The sequence below is a fragment of the Polistes fuscatus genome, unplaced genomic scaffold (assembly GCF_010416935.1).
Source record: "Polistes fuscatus isolate 324 unplaced genomic scaffold, CU_Pfus_HIC Scaffold49, whole genome shotgun sequence".
In the NCBI taxonomy this organism is placed as follows: domain Eukaryota; kingdom Metazoa; phylum Arthropoda; class Insecta; order Hymenoptera; family Vespidae; genus Polistes; species Polistes fuscatus.
In genome coordinates this window covers 99945-115837 of record NW_025113128.1, presented here as the reverse complement: position 1 = coordinate 115837, position 15893 = coordinate 99945, and the positions used below count along the sequence as shown (strand labels likewise).

At 30.1% G+C, this 15893-nt stretch overlaps 2 protein-coding genes across 2 annotated transcripts; one reads left to right on the top strand and one right to left on the bottom strand.

The window, feature by feature from the left end:
- Positions 1-26: 26 nt before the first annotated feature.
- On the bottom strand, positions 27-5833 carry LOC122521800 (clotting factor C-like). The gene is made up of 7 exons (XM_043642537.1): positions 5672-5833; positions 4069-4332; positions 3736-3957; positions 2166-2464; positions 1728-2043; positions 1109-1648; positions 27-985 (listed from the first exon to the last, which is right to left on the bottom strand). Exons 1-7 carry the CDS (start codon positions 5715-5717, stop codon positions 720-722), a joined length of 1953 nt encoding a protein of 650 aa, XP_043498472.1. The 5' UTR covers positions 5718-5833; the 3' UTR covers positions 27-719.
- Positions 5834-8277: 2444 nt separating this feature from the next.
- On the top strand, positions 8278-13372 carry LOC122521790 (sushi repeat-containing protein SRPX2-like). Its single transcript, XM_043642529.1, has 6 exons — positions 8278-8442; positions 10627-10896; positions 10973-11194; positions 12136-12287; positions 12567-12882; positions 12962-13372. Exons 1-6 carry the CDS (start codon positions 8397-8399, stop codon positions 13171-13173), a joined length of 1218 nt encoding a protein of 405 aa, XP_043498464.1. The 5' UTR covers positions 8278-8396; the 3' UTR covers positions 13174-13372.
- The last annotated feature ends 2521 nt before the right edge of the window (positions 13373-15893 follow it).

Here is a 15893-nt window from a genome sequence, read left to right as displayed (position 1 = left end):
AGAAAAGAAATCAGTGAACATAGGAATTTTTGTGAAATTTCTACCCTTGTTTTTTCGCAAACGGTTGGAGATCTTATTTTTATTTTTTAAAGTACAATGCATATTTTCATGGACGATTACAAACGTGATAGATTTGACAAAAGTCTGAGAATAAAAACCCCTGGGCGCATCATGTTAGTTCAAGTGTTTTGTTGGGACTTATTTTACTGTGTTGCGTAGGGTTTTTTTACAAGTTCCATTGTTTCGTTAATTGATTTTATCAGTTAAATTGAATAATAAATTATATTTAATAATGAAAATTTTTTTGTTTGGAAAAATTCATTTAGAAATAGAATTTGTGTGCATATTACCCCTAATGCAATATTACAATTTTTTATAATAAATAATGTATAGTATTTTTTGTGTAGATAGAATATTATATTGGCTCAAATTCATTCAAAAATTGGATTTCTTGTTTTACTGTGAAACGTGTTTTGTTTTTCATTTGTAAAATTATATAGTGTTCATTAATTAAATAGTAACTGATTATTATTTAAAAATTAATTCTTTTATACAAGAAGATGGCCATCATAGTGTATTATTTATGAATTACTTCGTGGAAAATGATTGTAAATACTTGTATAAAGAGCATTTAAATAACAAGTTCTTGTATCATTGCACCATACTGCACCAAGATACGTATTAACGATACTGCAAAAACCACAAACTTCCAGTTGGAATTACCACTCTTGGTCGGCCGTTTCCCACAAACTTCTTAATGGTATTGGAAGACATTCCATTGGGTCTTCTGACCAATAACCTCCTTTTTTACAAATAAGTTCCATCTTGTTATCCGCTTGTACTCTCGGATATTTATTATAACCGGGTTTACAACTGATTTTTATTATGGTTCCTGGTAAAACGTCAGTTTCACAAGACGTCCATACGTCGTTATATTTACAATCGGCAAATATCGTTCGGGAAGCCAAAGATTTACAGCGTATTTCTACAATAATTACAATTACACATCCACGTAAAAATTAATTCAAAATATTACAGACAATATAGTATAATAAAAGCAATATTGAAATATTCCTTGTAATAATAAAACTTAAAATGCAAATCTTACCAGTACAAACAGGAATATTTATCCATTTTCCTTCTGAACTACATAATACATCACTGATACCGCTTAATTCGTATCCCTGATTACAGGTGTAAATCAGATGAGAACCGCTAACTAATTCTACACCTTCCTCCACAGCACAGTCTTCTTGTGTTTGGCAATAAGATTTGTGCAATAGACGATAACCGTTCGCAGGATTGGGAGGTACCGTACAAACAGTTGTATTTCGAATCAATGGGGAAGATGTGATAGTGCTTGTAGAAGTTGGAATTAATTCAGCAGGACTAGAAGTCATATTTGTTATAGTTGAGTCACGACATGCGGGAAGTGATTTAGATGTTTCTAATTGGAAAAGTGTATCTTGGATCCACTTTATATGATTGGATATACGCGTGTAAAGAGTATACGAATGACTATCACAAATCACTGTACCACCAGATGGTATATAATCTAAAGAGAGACTAATGATTCCTCTTAGAAACCATAAATTTCCACTTTGAAATACCAATCCTCCTCCGCTGTCACCATCGCAGACAGCTGTTCCTAAAATACAAATAATAATTGGTAGGTATAATTTTTAAATATGTTTATTTTCCCATATTAATTTTGATTCTATACTAACCATTCGTGTAACCAGCACAAAATTTATCCATTGTTATGAGTTTCTCAGATTCAAGAGAATTTTTGGAAGATTTGCATTGGCTAAGTGGAACATAGGGCAATGACACAGATTTTAGAATAAAACTAGATGATCCTAAAGCAGTTCTTCCAAATCCTGAAGTTACCCCTAATCCAGACTCAATTACATCATCATTTAAACATGCCGGTAATAACGAAGATGACAATACAAATGGCCGATCGATTTCCAAAATAGCTATGTCCCAAGCATAATTTCCTTCAAAGCCCAAATAATTACAAGGAACATAAATGCCTTTCACCTTAAAAAAGACAAAATTATTAACTTTACCATAATTAATATATAAACAGCGTACACATCATTTCTTTGTTAAATAATTCATTTTATTTGAAGAAAAATTTGGCTTTATTGTATTTTCCATACTCTGGCCTTTTTAACGAATCGTTTTTCGTGCTGTTTAGAATCATAGTCACGATAAACATTTCCAATTGCTATATAATATTTATTTGGGTTGTTTATCGATTGAATCGTTTCGTCGTAGACGCAATGCGCTGCGGTAAGAAGAAATTTTTCTTTTATTAATGTTGCTCCGCATATGAAATCCTTCGATCCGTTTTGACTTTTTTCTCGGTATAAAGTAGCGTGCCATGGAAATTGAGAGATGTCAGTAATATCGCCGCCTATAATTAGAGGTTTTGATTTTGGAGGAATTACGCCGCATTCTAAAACATGTAAGAAAACGAACATTATTATGAATAATTCGAATAAATGTTACTTAATTATTATTTAAATGTTATTACTTTTTAATAATATTGTAGTAAATAATACGTCGTATCATATAATATTTTACAAGACATAGTTATCAATATTAAACTTTAAATTATCAAGTTTTATTATATGTAGTTAGAAAATTATTTAATTTTGACTATTACTAAATATAATTACTAACAAATATAATTAAGTTATACATATGAGTAACTTGAGTAACTGGCGTTAGTAAGCTGTTACACTTTTATAACATGTAGCGATGGATATAATATTAGTTATACTCAAATAGTTGAAAAATGGATTAACTGATAGTATAAATCATGTAAAAATTTAGTATATATATATATATATATAAATGTGAATTATACTATATAAATACTATATACTATATTATAAGTATAGAATTAATGTGGCTCATATCTGATTCATTAAAATAGTGTAATTGTTAATACCAAATAGTTTTACTGCAAATTTTGCATAAAATAAATAGCTTAATTAAAATTATTAAAGATGAATTAAATATGTCATAGATAAATAACATTTAACACAATTAAATTGAAATTTGCTACACATTCTACTGGAGACCTAATAACTATAATTTTCAGTAATATTTTGATGTTAACTATAAAATATCGTTGCATAAATAAATTTAAGAAATTTTTCCTAGCATGCTGAATTCTAATAAAGTATATACAATAAACTTTCTTTAAATATTCTATAACAGTATTTAATCTTTTAAACCCTGTTTGCCTACAAATGGTTTTCTCTAGTGGATTTCTTGAAAGGTGTCTATTAGAATGGTATACTTTTGTAGTAACATATTAAACGTTCTTTACTTTTTTGTCATTTGATTCGGGAGAGATGTTACGTAAAACTGTATAATAAAACCATATATTCATTTTATATTATATTCCTATGTAATATTGTGTGCATGTGTGTAGTGAAAATAATCATAAACGATTTTTATGCCATCCGCAACAAAGTGCGCTGTATCTAGGAAATAAAGTTGAGATATAAGCTGTTATATCGTAAGCTATCGTGCTTAAGAGGTTAGAAATACGTCCACACAGGTCTAAATTCTTCTAGTTGATTTGAAGACTTCAATGTTTTAAGTAATCTAACTTTGATATATTTTGATTATTGTAAAAGAAGGCTTCATTTTCACAATACAAGTTTGAAAAAGTCATCCTGTAAACCACAAAATAAACAGTAATAAATAGCATACTTGGAAAACATTGTATTGGTTGTGGTTCCCATTGGCCTATATTATTACATATAACTTGATTCCTTTGTTTTGATAAAAAATTTCCAACTTCCTGATAACTGTTGCGACAATTCAACTTTGCTGTGGTTCCAGGTAAAACAGTAGATTCGCAAGATACCCATTGACCATTTAATTTACAATCAGCCTCTGTTGATGCTGAAGCCAATGATTGGCAACGTATTTCTAAAATGATGAAACAATCATTTTGGAAATAATTGAAAAGGTGAACAAAATCATTGCAAATACATATCGACGTATAATTTGGCATAATGATAGTTAAATTTGAAATCTTACCAGTGCAAACTGGAATATTTAACCAGTTTCCTTCTGGATCACAAAATACATCACTGGAATTGCTTATTTTGTATCCAGGATTGCAGGTATAAATTAAATGAGACAAAGCTGGTAATTTTGTACCTTCCCGCACGTCGCAATTGCTTTTTTGCGATTGACATTGCAATTTATATAATTGTCGATAACCATTTGCAGGTTGGGGAGGCACTGTACAAACATTTGTTTGTACCGCCACGATTGAAGGAGGTACAAATGTCAAGAAATCTATGAATTGAAACCAATTGTTTAACTTTTTTGTTATTAATCAAGTAAGTTTCCTACCATACACAGAACAAATAAAAGCTTTTAACAACAAGAACCATACACAGTAACAAATAAAAGCTTTTAAAAAATAAAACAATTTTTTTACTATAAGTTCGTAGATTATCGCATTGGTCACGAGTTCAACATTACTGTTTTCAATTGATCTTATCATTATACTTGTTTTTTTCGTTTCCAATAAATAATATTTTTCTTTTAGTTTGCGGACGTTTAATAATCCTCACATAAAACTGGTTTCAGATTTCTTGGAAAGAGAGACGTCGTGTAATCGTACATTAAATCAATTATTAATCTATTATGTTCTATACATATTATGTTTGTTTTATCGACTAAAACTACATTTAATTTTCATGATATGAAAAAGAAGTTTCTTTTACATACATATATACCGATATGCGTTGTTTGTTAGATTCGGTATATTACTAGATTTTTTTTTAATTAATTTGATTTATATATAGATATGAAGTGTAAACAATCTTGAAAATAAATCAACATATTATGAAAATTATAATTTCCTTATAAATCAAGTTTTCGTATAAGTGACGTTTTTGATTCTTCTCAATGCTTGATAATCTCTTTCAAGAAAGTTTGCGGATGTTATTGTAACGTTATCGTGTATCTAACACTTATCTATATATAAAGCGTGTCTTAATATTTATCGTTTAATGATTAAAACATTAAAAATACAAGAAAAAAATATAATTAAATAAATAAAAAAAAATTTTATAACAGAGAAAGTCATTTATTGTAAAATATTTATGGCATTATAACCTGATAAAATTTCAATATGTAAGTATGTAATAAAATTTAGGTACAGTTTAGATATTAGTTACAGATTTACATTAGATACGTTTATATTTTATACAAGGAACAAATTTTTTTTTAATATATAAATTTCCATAAAAAGAATTAATTATAATTTCATGATATTTATATAGTGTACGAAGCAACGAATTAAAATAACTTATATGAACATGGTATTTCGATCATTTTTTCTCGTGTTATTCGCATCCAAAGATAATTACTCTGTTCGGCTCTAATATCTCTGTTATTAGTATAATAATAATACGAAAAATGATTCATACGAAACTTGCATAGCATGAAACGGGACGTATTTTGATATCTATTTCTTTTTTGTAAATTAAGGCATAGAAGAGGTGTCGAGGACATCTAATTTTGGTAATATGAAAATTATTGCTAATCGTATGAAAAATTAATATCTTTCAGATATAGTTAAAATTTTGGGAAATATAAAATAATATAATGTAATTGTATTACTTACAGCCAAATGCAATTAAAAATGAACACTTTCTATGTACGATATCCATAGTGATCAAAAGGAAAAAATAGAAAATGAATTTTTAAATTGAAATAATATTCAAAGAGAGTGCTGTATCGTGTTGTCTAACATCAACTCATATTCACAGAAGATTTCCAATCTGGCACTTAGTTCACACTGCAGAAATGTTCTATGTGCGCTGAGTGCTATATACGTTATATCAATACTTGCGACCTATGGGTTACGTGATTAAAATCATGAGATAAAAATGTAATCGACAGAAACAAGTTAAAAGAAGTGTAGTCTAATATATTAGTAGAGATTCGTTTAATATGTTTAATCTATGTAATTATTGTTGTAATACTAAAGTGTAGGTCACACTAAATGTCATGATTACATTATGATTACATCATATAATAAATAACATCGATCATATTTCATTTATTTCGAGCATTAAACAAGTTTACATTCGCTTCAAAATGATTCCAGATTTTACTGCTATAATTAGTGACAATGTGTTTGGATTACGAATACAATATATTCGTTTATCAAATAGCAGTAATAGCAGTAATAGCAATAATTAGTAAGCAAGAAATGAAGAAGATAAAGAACTTAATTACCTACGTCCGTTCAGGAGACACTAAACACCGCTTATAATTAATTATTAAACTAATTTATCACTAATTAATAAATATTTTTACAAATGAAGCTACTTATCGAATTATAGCGAGTTAAATGAAATTATCGATTGACCTTTTAAGCGTTTTGACGCATATATTCGTTCTCACATAAACATTCAATTTAGACTAGTTACGCATATGTGGGATCTGACAAAACCATTTTATTTTCATTTTGCAATGAAAATTCAGTTTGCTTAACTTGCACTCTTTCGTAAAAAATACGCAGCTCACTGTGTGCTTCTTCGTAAAGAGTGGGCAGTCAACGACACACGTTTAACGTCGGACAACGCAGCGATCAAAGGTTTAAGGGGTTATACGCAGTTGCGAGGCTCAAAAAACTTTTTATTTATCAATTGCAAGTGATGGTAATTCAAATAGAGCCTACTTTCTAGAATGCAATAGCGCGTCGATCATGTAAAAATATTAATTTGCACACCGCTCCTGTAGATGACTTCCCAAACGTCCTCTGAAAAAAGGCGCTTGCCGGTGAGATCGATTTCGGCGGTTTTGATTATCGGAAATCAAAAATTAAAAGTGACAAATATAATGTTAAATAAAAAATGGCTGGACATCAAACAATTTATTATGAATTATTTATTTGTCTTCTTAATGCTAATTAAAGTGAACACATAAACACCATGGGATTATACTATCCTATAATAGCATACGATATAGAAAATAAATAGCTATCGATTCTCAAAGCTTCAAAGTATCTGAACACATAGATACTAGAAGACAAATATCTTTGAATACTATAATGAGAATTAAGTAATAAGAACCATTTGACCACATTTGAACCCTTTACGCTCAATGCTTTTTTCGCTGAGGCCTATCAACAACTCTAAACGACTTGCTGCTTATTTCGTGTATTCCTTATAGCTAATTTAAAATGATTTCACGGTGTACAAATTTACCTATAAAATTATTATTTTTGAATATTTCGTGTAACCTTATATTTATTCGACGTCCACACCTCACGTAATAGTAAGCACAGTATACATACCGTTTGCCTAGCTGTTATTTTTAAACTTTTCATAGATCGTCTCAAGGTGTGGTTTAGTCGACTTTTATAATCATTTCCTAAACTAAAAAGTATAAGTAGCTTGACAACATTTTGCTTAAACCTTTGAACGCTGCGTTGTCCGACGTTAAACGTGCGTCGTTGACTGCCCACTTTTTGCGAAGAAGCACACTTTGAGCTGCGTATTTTTTACGAAAGAGCGCAAGTTAAGCAAACTGAATTTTCATTGCAAAATGAAAAAAAATGGTTGTGTGAGATTCTACATATGCGTAACTAGCCTAAATTGAATGTTTATGTGAGAACGAATATATGCGTCAAAGCGCTTAAAAAGTCAATCGATAATTTCATTTAACTCGCTGTAATTCGATAAGTATTTTTGTTTGTAAAAATATTTATTTATAAGTAATAAATTTGTTTGATATTAAATTATAAGCGGTGTTCAGTGTCTCCTGGACCGACGTAGGTACTTAGGTTCTTTATCTCCCCCGATTCTTGTTTACTAATTATTGCTATTACTGCTATTTGATAAACGAATATATTGTATTCGTAATCCAAACACATTGTCACTAATTATAGCAGTAAAATCTGGAATCATTATGTAACGAATGTAAACTTGTTAAATGCTTGAAATAAATGAAATATGATCGATGTTATTTATTATATGATGTAATCATAATGTAATCATGACATTTAGTGTGACCTACACTTTAGTATTACAACAATAATTACATAGATTAAACATATTAAACGAATCTCTACTAATATATTAGACTACACTTCTTTTAACTTGTTTCTGTCGATTACATTTTTATCTCATGACTTTAATCACGTAACCGCAAGTATTCGTAAGTATTGATATAACGTATATAACATACAGCGAACATTAAAAATTTCCTTAGTGTGAACTAACGGACCGACTCGTAAACAGTGATGAATCTGAGTTGATGTTAGACAACACGATACAGCACTCTCTTTGAATATTATTTCAATTTAAAAATTCATTTTCTATTTTTTCCTTTTGATCACTATGGATATTGTACATAGAAAGTGTTTATTTTTAATTGCATTTGGCTGTAAGTAATACAATTACATTATATTACTTTATATTTCCCAAAATTTTAACCATATCTGAAAGATATTAATTTTTCATACGATTAGCAATAATTTTCATATTACCAAAATTAGATGTCCTCGACACCTCCTCTATGCCTTAATTTACAAAAAAGAAATAGATATCAAAATACGTCCCGTTTCATGCTATGCAAGTTTTTTATGAATTATTTTTCGTATTATTATTATACTAATAACAGAGATATTAGAGCCGAACAGAGTAATTATCTTTGGATGCGAATAACACGAGAAAAAATGATCGAAATACTATGTTCATATAAGTTATTTTAATTCGTTGTTTCGTACACTATATAAATATCATGAAAAATATAAATAATTCTTTGTAAAAAACGTATATTTTCTTGGAAATATTCTTCAAGTAAAAAAATTACTATAAAATGATAAAAATATCGAGACAAATGAAGGTGAATGAGTGGAAGAGTAAGGACTGATGAGCGTATACGTACGAATGATTTATTAATTGTTGCGTGATTCATTCGTAGAAAATCATGATATTAACGGCTTAGACGTTACGTGTTGGGAAAAAAAGGAAATTAACGTTTAAATCAGTCGATGTTAGGTGTTAGACGAGAACAGTCGAACTTAGACGTAGAAGCAGACGTTAGACGAATAGATGGTAATCAAATAGACGACAGAAAAATATAAGAAACAAAATAAGGATAGACAAGAAGAGAAGACGACTCGGTCATAAGCGATGACACAAAAGTAAGTAAAATCGACAAATAGACGATTGGACGTACAAGAAAGATGATTGAAAACGAGTTTACTATCATTTTGTTCTGCTATTGCAATTATTCTTCAATTATGCGATGATAATTTCAACCTAATAGGAAAAAATTTCATTCACGAACACGGGTATATATTTATTTTCTACACAACCTTGAGAAAAAATATTATCAAGTATTAGAATCTTCTTATTATTAGAATTTTTTTTTGTTTGAAGTTATACTTCTTTTGGCGCGTTTGGGAAAATGTAATGGGAGTGATTTTTTTCCGAGCGTCAGTAAAAACGACACCATGAGGTTTGTCGGTATTTACGACGCGCAGCAAAGCGATTTCAAGTATACGGCATGAAGTTGACTTCTCTTCTTCTTCCCCTTTTTTTCTCAAGCGGGTCATCCATCCAAATACTAATCGTACTCAGCGCTGCTTTACTTAAATGATCGAGCGAGAACTAATGCTGTAACCGCGCCATGGCTGTTGACGCGTGAAGTAATTCGATATATCTCTCTTATATTTAATGTGGACTGATATTTACACTTTGATATTTTCTTTTTCTTTTTTTTATTCTTTCTTATATATATAATAATAATTATTTTTTTGCAGTTATTTTTGAGGTTATTGAGGTTATACTCGCTTTGGTATGCCAAAGAAATATAACTTCTTATGTGCGTACATAGGTACACACACGAGTTTTTTTTTTATTAACTTCCTGCATCATTACAATTCGTCCGTAGACATTTGATAAGTTATTATGTAAGTGAAAAAAGATACTGAAAACTTCTTTAGAATAGTTGTGCTTTAATACTCGACGAAACGAAGAAACGACACGGAAAAGAGAGCAAACATTTACATCTATAGGTCATCCACAAAAATTTAATAAATTACACACCAGTAGTATCATCAAGAATTCTTAAAAAAGATTACTTTAAAATTTAAAGGATTTTAAATAGGCATTTAAATGTGAATTAAGAATCAGATACAGCGTTTCCTTTGATTGAGTTCCTGAACACCAAATTAAATTTTAAAATGTCCAGCAGTCTAACTGAATCGACTATATAATCGAAAACAGTAATTGACGCTGTATTTATAAGATATATTAATAAAATCCAAACCAAAGAATTTATTTCATACTTTAATTACCATAAGCCACCCGTATCATTTGTTGAAATTGAAAACTTGAAGTCTGTATAATGTGTAATGTAGTATATGTAGAATGAAATGTAAACGTTCGTCTTATTTTCTCAAAGTTTAGTTTTCCGAAGTTTTGTGTAAACACTTCTACCGCGGGTGAATCGAGGGGCATTTATTTTTTTAAATACGTTTCTTTATAAGTCTGAATGATTCTTGTAAAAAACTTATTTGACAAATGATCAAATAGTTAAATAATTGCTTTCATTTTACAGATTTCTTAGCGTGCAGACACATACCTGCTTCAATTGTGCAAGTACAAAAAAATATTTGTACGGTACCTTCCAAGCCAGCAAATGGTTATCGGCAATTATACAAGTTGCAATGTCAATCACAACAAAGCAATTGTGACGTACAGGAGGGTACAAAATTACCAACTTCATCTCTTTTAATTTATACCTGCAATCCTGGATACAAAATAAGCAATTCCGGTGATGTACTTTGTGGTCGAGAAAGAAACTGGTCAGAAATTCCAGTTTGTACAGGTAAGATCACAAACTTTTTTTCATAACAATTTTTTGCTCATCGATTATTTTCTTAATGATTCTTATATTATGTTAGAAATACGTTGCCATTCATTAGCTTCAGAATGGACTAACGCTCAATGTAGATTTAATGGTGAATGGGTATCTTGTGAATCTCCTGTTTTGCCTCGAACCATTGCAGAACTCAGTTGTCACGGCAATTATCAGGAATTTGGAAAAGTTCAATTGAAACAAAAAAATCAAGTTACATGTAACGACACAGGTCATTGGGAACCCCAACCAATACGATGTTTACCAAGTACGTAGTTTATTATTGTATATGTTAGGGGTGTCAGCAAAATTTTTCTAACTTTTATGGAGAAAAACAACCCTTCTTCTTTATTAATAAAATTATGATACGTACAAATACTTGCAATTTGAAATATCCTAATATCTATGTTAAGTGACTTAACATTTTTAAATCTTTGAAACAATTTGAAAAACATAAGCCTGTACGGGCCTATTCTTTTAAAATATTAAAGAATATTAAAGAATATTTTAAAATATTAAATTTTAAAATATTAAAAATATTAAAATATTAAATATTAAAGGAAGCTTTTTTATAGACATATTATTAGAATTTAGCATGCTAGATAACATATCTTTTATTTTAATTATCTAACAATTTCAGATAGTAAACATACAAACATTACCTATAATTATAATTACAAGGGTTCTAGTCAATGTGCAGCAAATTTCATTGAAATAGTGTAAAGGGTTAATTATTTATGCCATATTTAATAGAGCGTTAATGTTTCAAATTAATTTATTTATTAAACGGAAATTTTTCAATTTATGTAATAGTCACAGAAAATTGCAATATTTTCGTGAATCATATACGAGGAACATTTACTTTATTAATTATATTTTTAGAAGATCAACACTATCAATTAATTTATTTTTTAACTATTTAAGTTTATTATACACAGCTTCATGCTTTAAATGTAGAACAGCCAACTAACGCTAGTTTCTTATGTCACTTAAATAGAAATTAAAATTAAAAACCTATTTATTAAAAAATTTGATATGTACACTTATTAATTGTGTGTAATTTCAGGTTTACAATAGTGAATTATCTTTTGTTAAATATTACACTTTGCAATATATATTAGAATATTATTGAAAAGTGATGGCTTTTTTATAGAAAAATTAAATAATTCTATATAATAATAAAATGCATTTCTAATTAATAATTTTTAGTAAATAAACCCTATGCTAGTCAACAGTATGCTGAAATGCTAGCATTAGCACCACACGGATATTTACCAACATTATCACAAATTCCCTGGAACGCTACTTTATATAAAGAAAAAATTCCAAACGGATTGAAACATTTTGTTTTGGAGCAACTATAATAAAAGAAAAGTACCTTCTCACCGCAGCACACACATTGCGTCTACGATGGAACGTATCGAATGGTAGAGAACCCAAATAAATATTATATAGCAACTGGAAACATTTATCGTGACTATGATTCTAACCTGCACGATGAGAGATTCGTTAAAAAAGTCAGAGTATGAAAAATAGAAAAGAATTTTTATTAAAATAAAATCAAATACTAAACTTAGAAATTGTTATTACGCTGCTTATACATCAATTATAACAAAGTTAATAATATTCTTTTTTTTAAGGTTAAAGGCATTTATGTTCCTTGTAATTATGTTGGCTTCGAAGAAAATTATGCTAATGACATAGCTATCTTGGAAATCAAAAGACCATTTGAATTCTCATATGCATTATTACCAGCGGGTTTAAATTGTGATTTCATTAAGTCTGGATTAGGGGTAACTTCAGGATTTGGAAGAACCCATGAAGGATCATCCAGTTATGTTCTGCAATCTGTATCATTGCCCTATGTTTCTCTTAGTCAATGTAAATCTTCGAAAAATTATGTAGAATCTGAAAATCTTATAACGATGGATAAATTTTGTGCTGGTTATACAAATGGTGGGTATAGAATCAAAATTATTATAGGAGAATGAACATATTTAAAAACTATACCTACCAATTATTATTTGTATTTTAGGAACAGCTGTCTGCGATGGTGACAGCGGAGGAGGATTGGTGTTTCGAACTGGAAATCAATCTTTTTTAAGAGGTATTACTAGTCTCTCTCTTGGTAGAACATTAACGGGTGGAACAACGATTTGTGATAGTAATTCGTATTCTCTTCACACGCTTATATCCAATCATATAAAGTGGATCCAAGATACACTTTTCCAATTAGAAACATCTTAATCACTTCCCGCATGTCGTGACTCAACTATAGCAAATGCGACTACTTCTAGTCCTGGTGAATTCATTTCAACTTCTACAAGCACTATCACATCTTCCCCATTGATTCGAAATAGAACTGTTTGTACGATACCTCCCAATCCTGTGAACGGCTACTGTATTTGCCAAAATTCCTCCAACATGGAGTCCTCCGGCGATTGGATTAAGCTAATTATGAGGAGGGTGAAAAGGTGAATTAGAATAAAATAAAACACGTGGTTGAGCCAATAAGTGCAATGCTTTATTGGCTCGTCAGGGAAAAAGCCTTGCGGCAAAAAAACCCTGGTTGTTATTAATATAATGGACGACGATGGATCACGGACATAGTCCGTGATCAACTTCTCGTCACGATTAACCCTGATGGTCAATCTCGTTGAAAGAAATGGAAATTATATTTCTCACCGTTAATTGTCGCCTCTACGTCTCGATTATCGTGATTATAGAATATCACCTTAATTATCGCCTCTCTCTCTCTCTCTCTCTATCGTCGTTATAATATCGCTTCTGCGATCCACCACCGTCGTTATAATATCTGTAAGATGTATTCGCTTAACAGATAAACTCTTTGCCTCTCTAATACTCCTTTCGCTTGTTGTCTCCGGGTGTCTTGTTTCCAAGTGTCCTCGTAGGCGTCCAGCAGTTAAATAGACCGAATGTCTTTGGTAATGGGCCCTGCAGGGTGCACTCACTCGACGGTCGAGTGGTGGGAGTTATGGACGCTAGTTACTAGTTACTTTCTATCGATTGGTGCGCTCACAATAAATCTCGTTTTTTAGTTACAATCGATTCTCGGCTACGATCGATTCCGATCGTACAGTTACCATCTATTGCACAAATCTTACAACACAACACAAACAAACACAAGAAAATTGTGCTGTCGAGGAAGGTGTAGAATTAGTTAGCGGTTCTCATCTGATTTACATCTGTAATCAGGGATACGAATTAAGCGGTACCAGTGAGCGGTATTATGCAGTCCAGAAGGAAAATGGATAAATATTCCTGTTTGTATTGGTAAGATTTGCATTTTAAGTTTTATTATTACAATAAGTATTTCAATACTGCTATTGTATTTCTATATTATCTTTTCTGTAATTCTTTGTATTATTTTTTTCAGCGAAAGTTTAATTATTTTATATATACGTTCCTTATTCCTGGTTTCCTAAATGAGATTTGCTGATTGTAAATATAACGACGACTACACTTCTTAATATAAAAGAAATACTATATTATTTGTTATAACAAATTTTGATAATGAATAAAATGACTTAAAGACGAATTCTATTTTTAAACGAGTTGCTTTCTCAATTTCTACTAGAAAATTAAATGTTATAACTTTCTCACTCTTGTTTTTTTATTTTATGTTTTTAAAATTATTATTATATTAGAGAGAAATTTTACTGTGAACTTCCTATGATCTTTTTCAACAATTTCTTATGTGTTCAAGCTTTTTTTATAGATGGTAACGCTTAATGGTTCTTCCCAGTTTTTTTTAAGTCTTAAATATTATATATCATTCGGTTTACAAAATAATTACATTAGAATAAAAAAAATGCTAAAATCAGAACGTTATAATCCTAAATTCTATTTATTACGAATATTATTCTCGTTATACACATGCGCAACTTTCAGAAAGTCATTTAAACAAGACTTCAGAAAAAAATTTTCTCATATGACATATAACGTTTCTCGCTTCATTTGTTACCGATAATAAAATGAACGAAAAGAAAAAAATATTGGATAATCGGAAAGGAACGTTAAATACTTTTCGCATGTTTGCATATGAGGTCTGTTCAAAAAGTATCACGGATTACGTATATTCGATTTTGAATTTTTTTGTAGCGTTATGTTGGCACTCATGTCCCTCACTTACGCTGACAAATTCGGCCACTTTGAGTGTTCCGTTAAAGGGGAAGTTAAGTTTCTAATTATTATTATTTATTTATTAAACAAAAAAGAAGTATAACATCAAAAAAAAAAGAAAACATATATATTTTCAATCGATCGATATATTATATATATATATATATATAAGAAAAAATAAAAAAATAACAAAATATAGATATCAGTCCACACTAAATATAAGGGAGATATATCGAATTACTATACTTATTAGTCCACTGAAAAAGGGCCAAACTTCCTAAATTGGGGAAGAGGGGAAATAGATCTAAGGATAAGTCGACGACGCTGAATCAAATGGAGCTAATGTTTTGCAATAGGATTCCGCGTTTTTGAGAAAAAAGGTAAAAAAGGGTAAAAAATGGCCTTATCTTAGAATCTAGGTATTTAATCGAAACAAGTTTCAAACAAAAGTTGTGGAGAATTGAAAAATACATAAAAAATGTTCTAAAGTTTATCTTCGTATTTGCAAAAATAAGAGAGAAAGAGTGGTAAAAGTAATTGTAAGAGTGGGGAAGCAAGTCCCGCCTCTCAGTCGGCTTTTACACGCGAGCGGGCTAGTGTGCGTGCGAGCGTCCGTGTGCACTAATACACAAACGAAGGATCTTCGGCAATCTTCGGGACTCTCGGTCTTCAATGAAAGTGCGAGTGAGAGAACAAACCAATATTTCTCTCTTTCTATTTTTTCATTCGGTAGACAGAATTTTACGTCTTGTATATCTATATATATCGGCGTATAAGCGCGGCATTTTTAAATCGAATCTTGATGCTTATGGCATGCTGTTTTT

Bases quoted from the DNA above. Each gene is read 5' to 3' on its own strand.
- LOC122521800 (XM_043642537.1), bottom strand. From the start codon at position 5,717: ATGGATATCGTACATAGAAAGTGTTCATTTTTAATTGCATTTGGCT. The intron at 2,465-3,735 runs GTATGCTATTTA...TACATGTTTTAG, and splicing joins ACCAATACAATGTTTTCCAA to AATGCGGCGTAATTCCTCCA. The intron at 1,649-1,727 runs GTTAGTATAGAA...TTTGTATTTTAG, and splicing joins TTGTGCTGGTTACACGAATG to GAACAGCTGTCTGCGATGGT.
- LOC122521790 (XM_043642529.1), top strand. From the start codon at position 8,397: ATGGATATTGTACATAGAAAGTGTTTATTTTTAATTGCATTTGGCT. The intron at 12,288-12,566 runs TAATAAAAGAAA...CTTTTTTTTAAG, and splicing joins ATTTTGTTTTGGAGCAACTA to GTTAAAGGCATTTATGTTCC. The intron at 12,883-12,961 runs GTGGGTATAGAA...TTTGTATTTTAG, and splicing joins TTGTGCTGGTTATACAAATG to GAACAGCTGTCTGCGATGGT.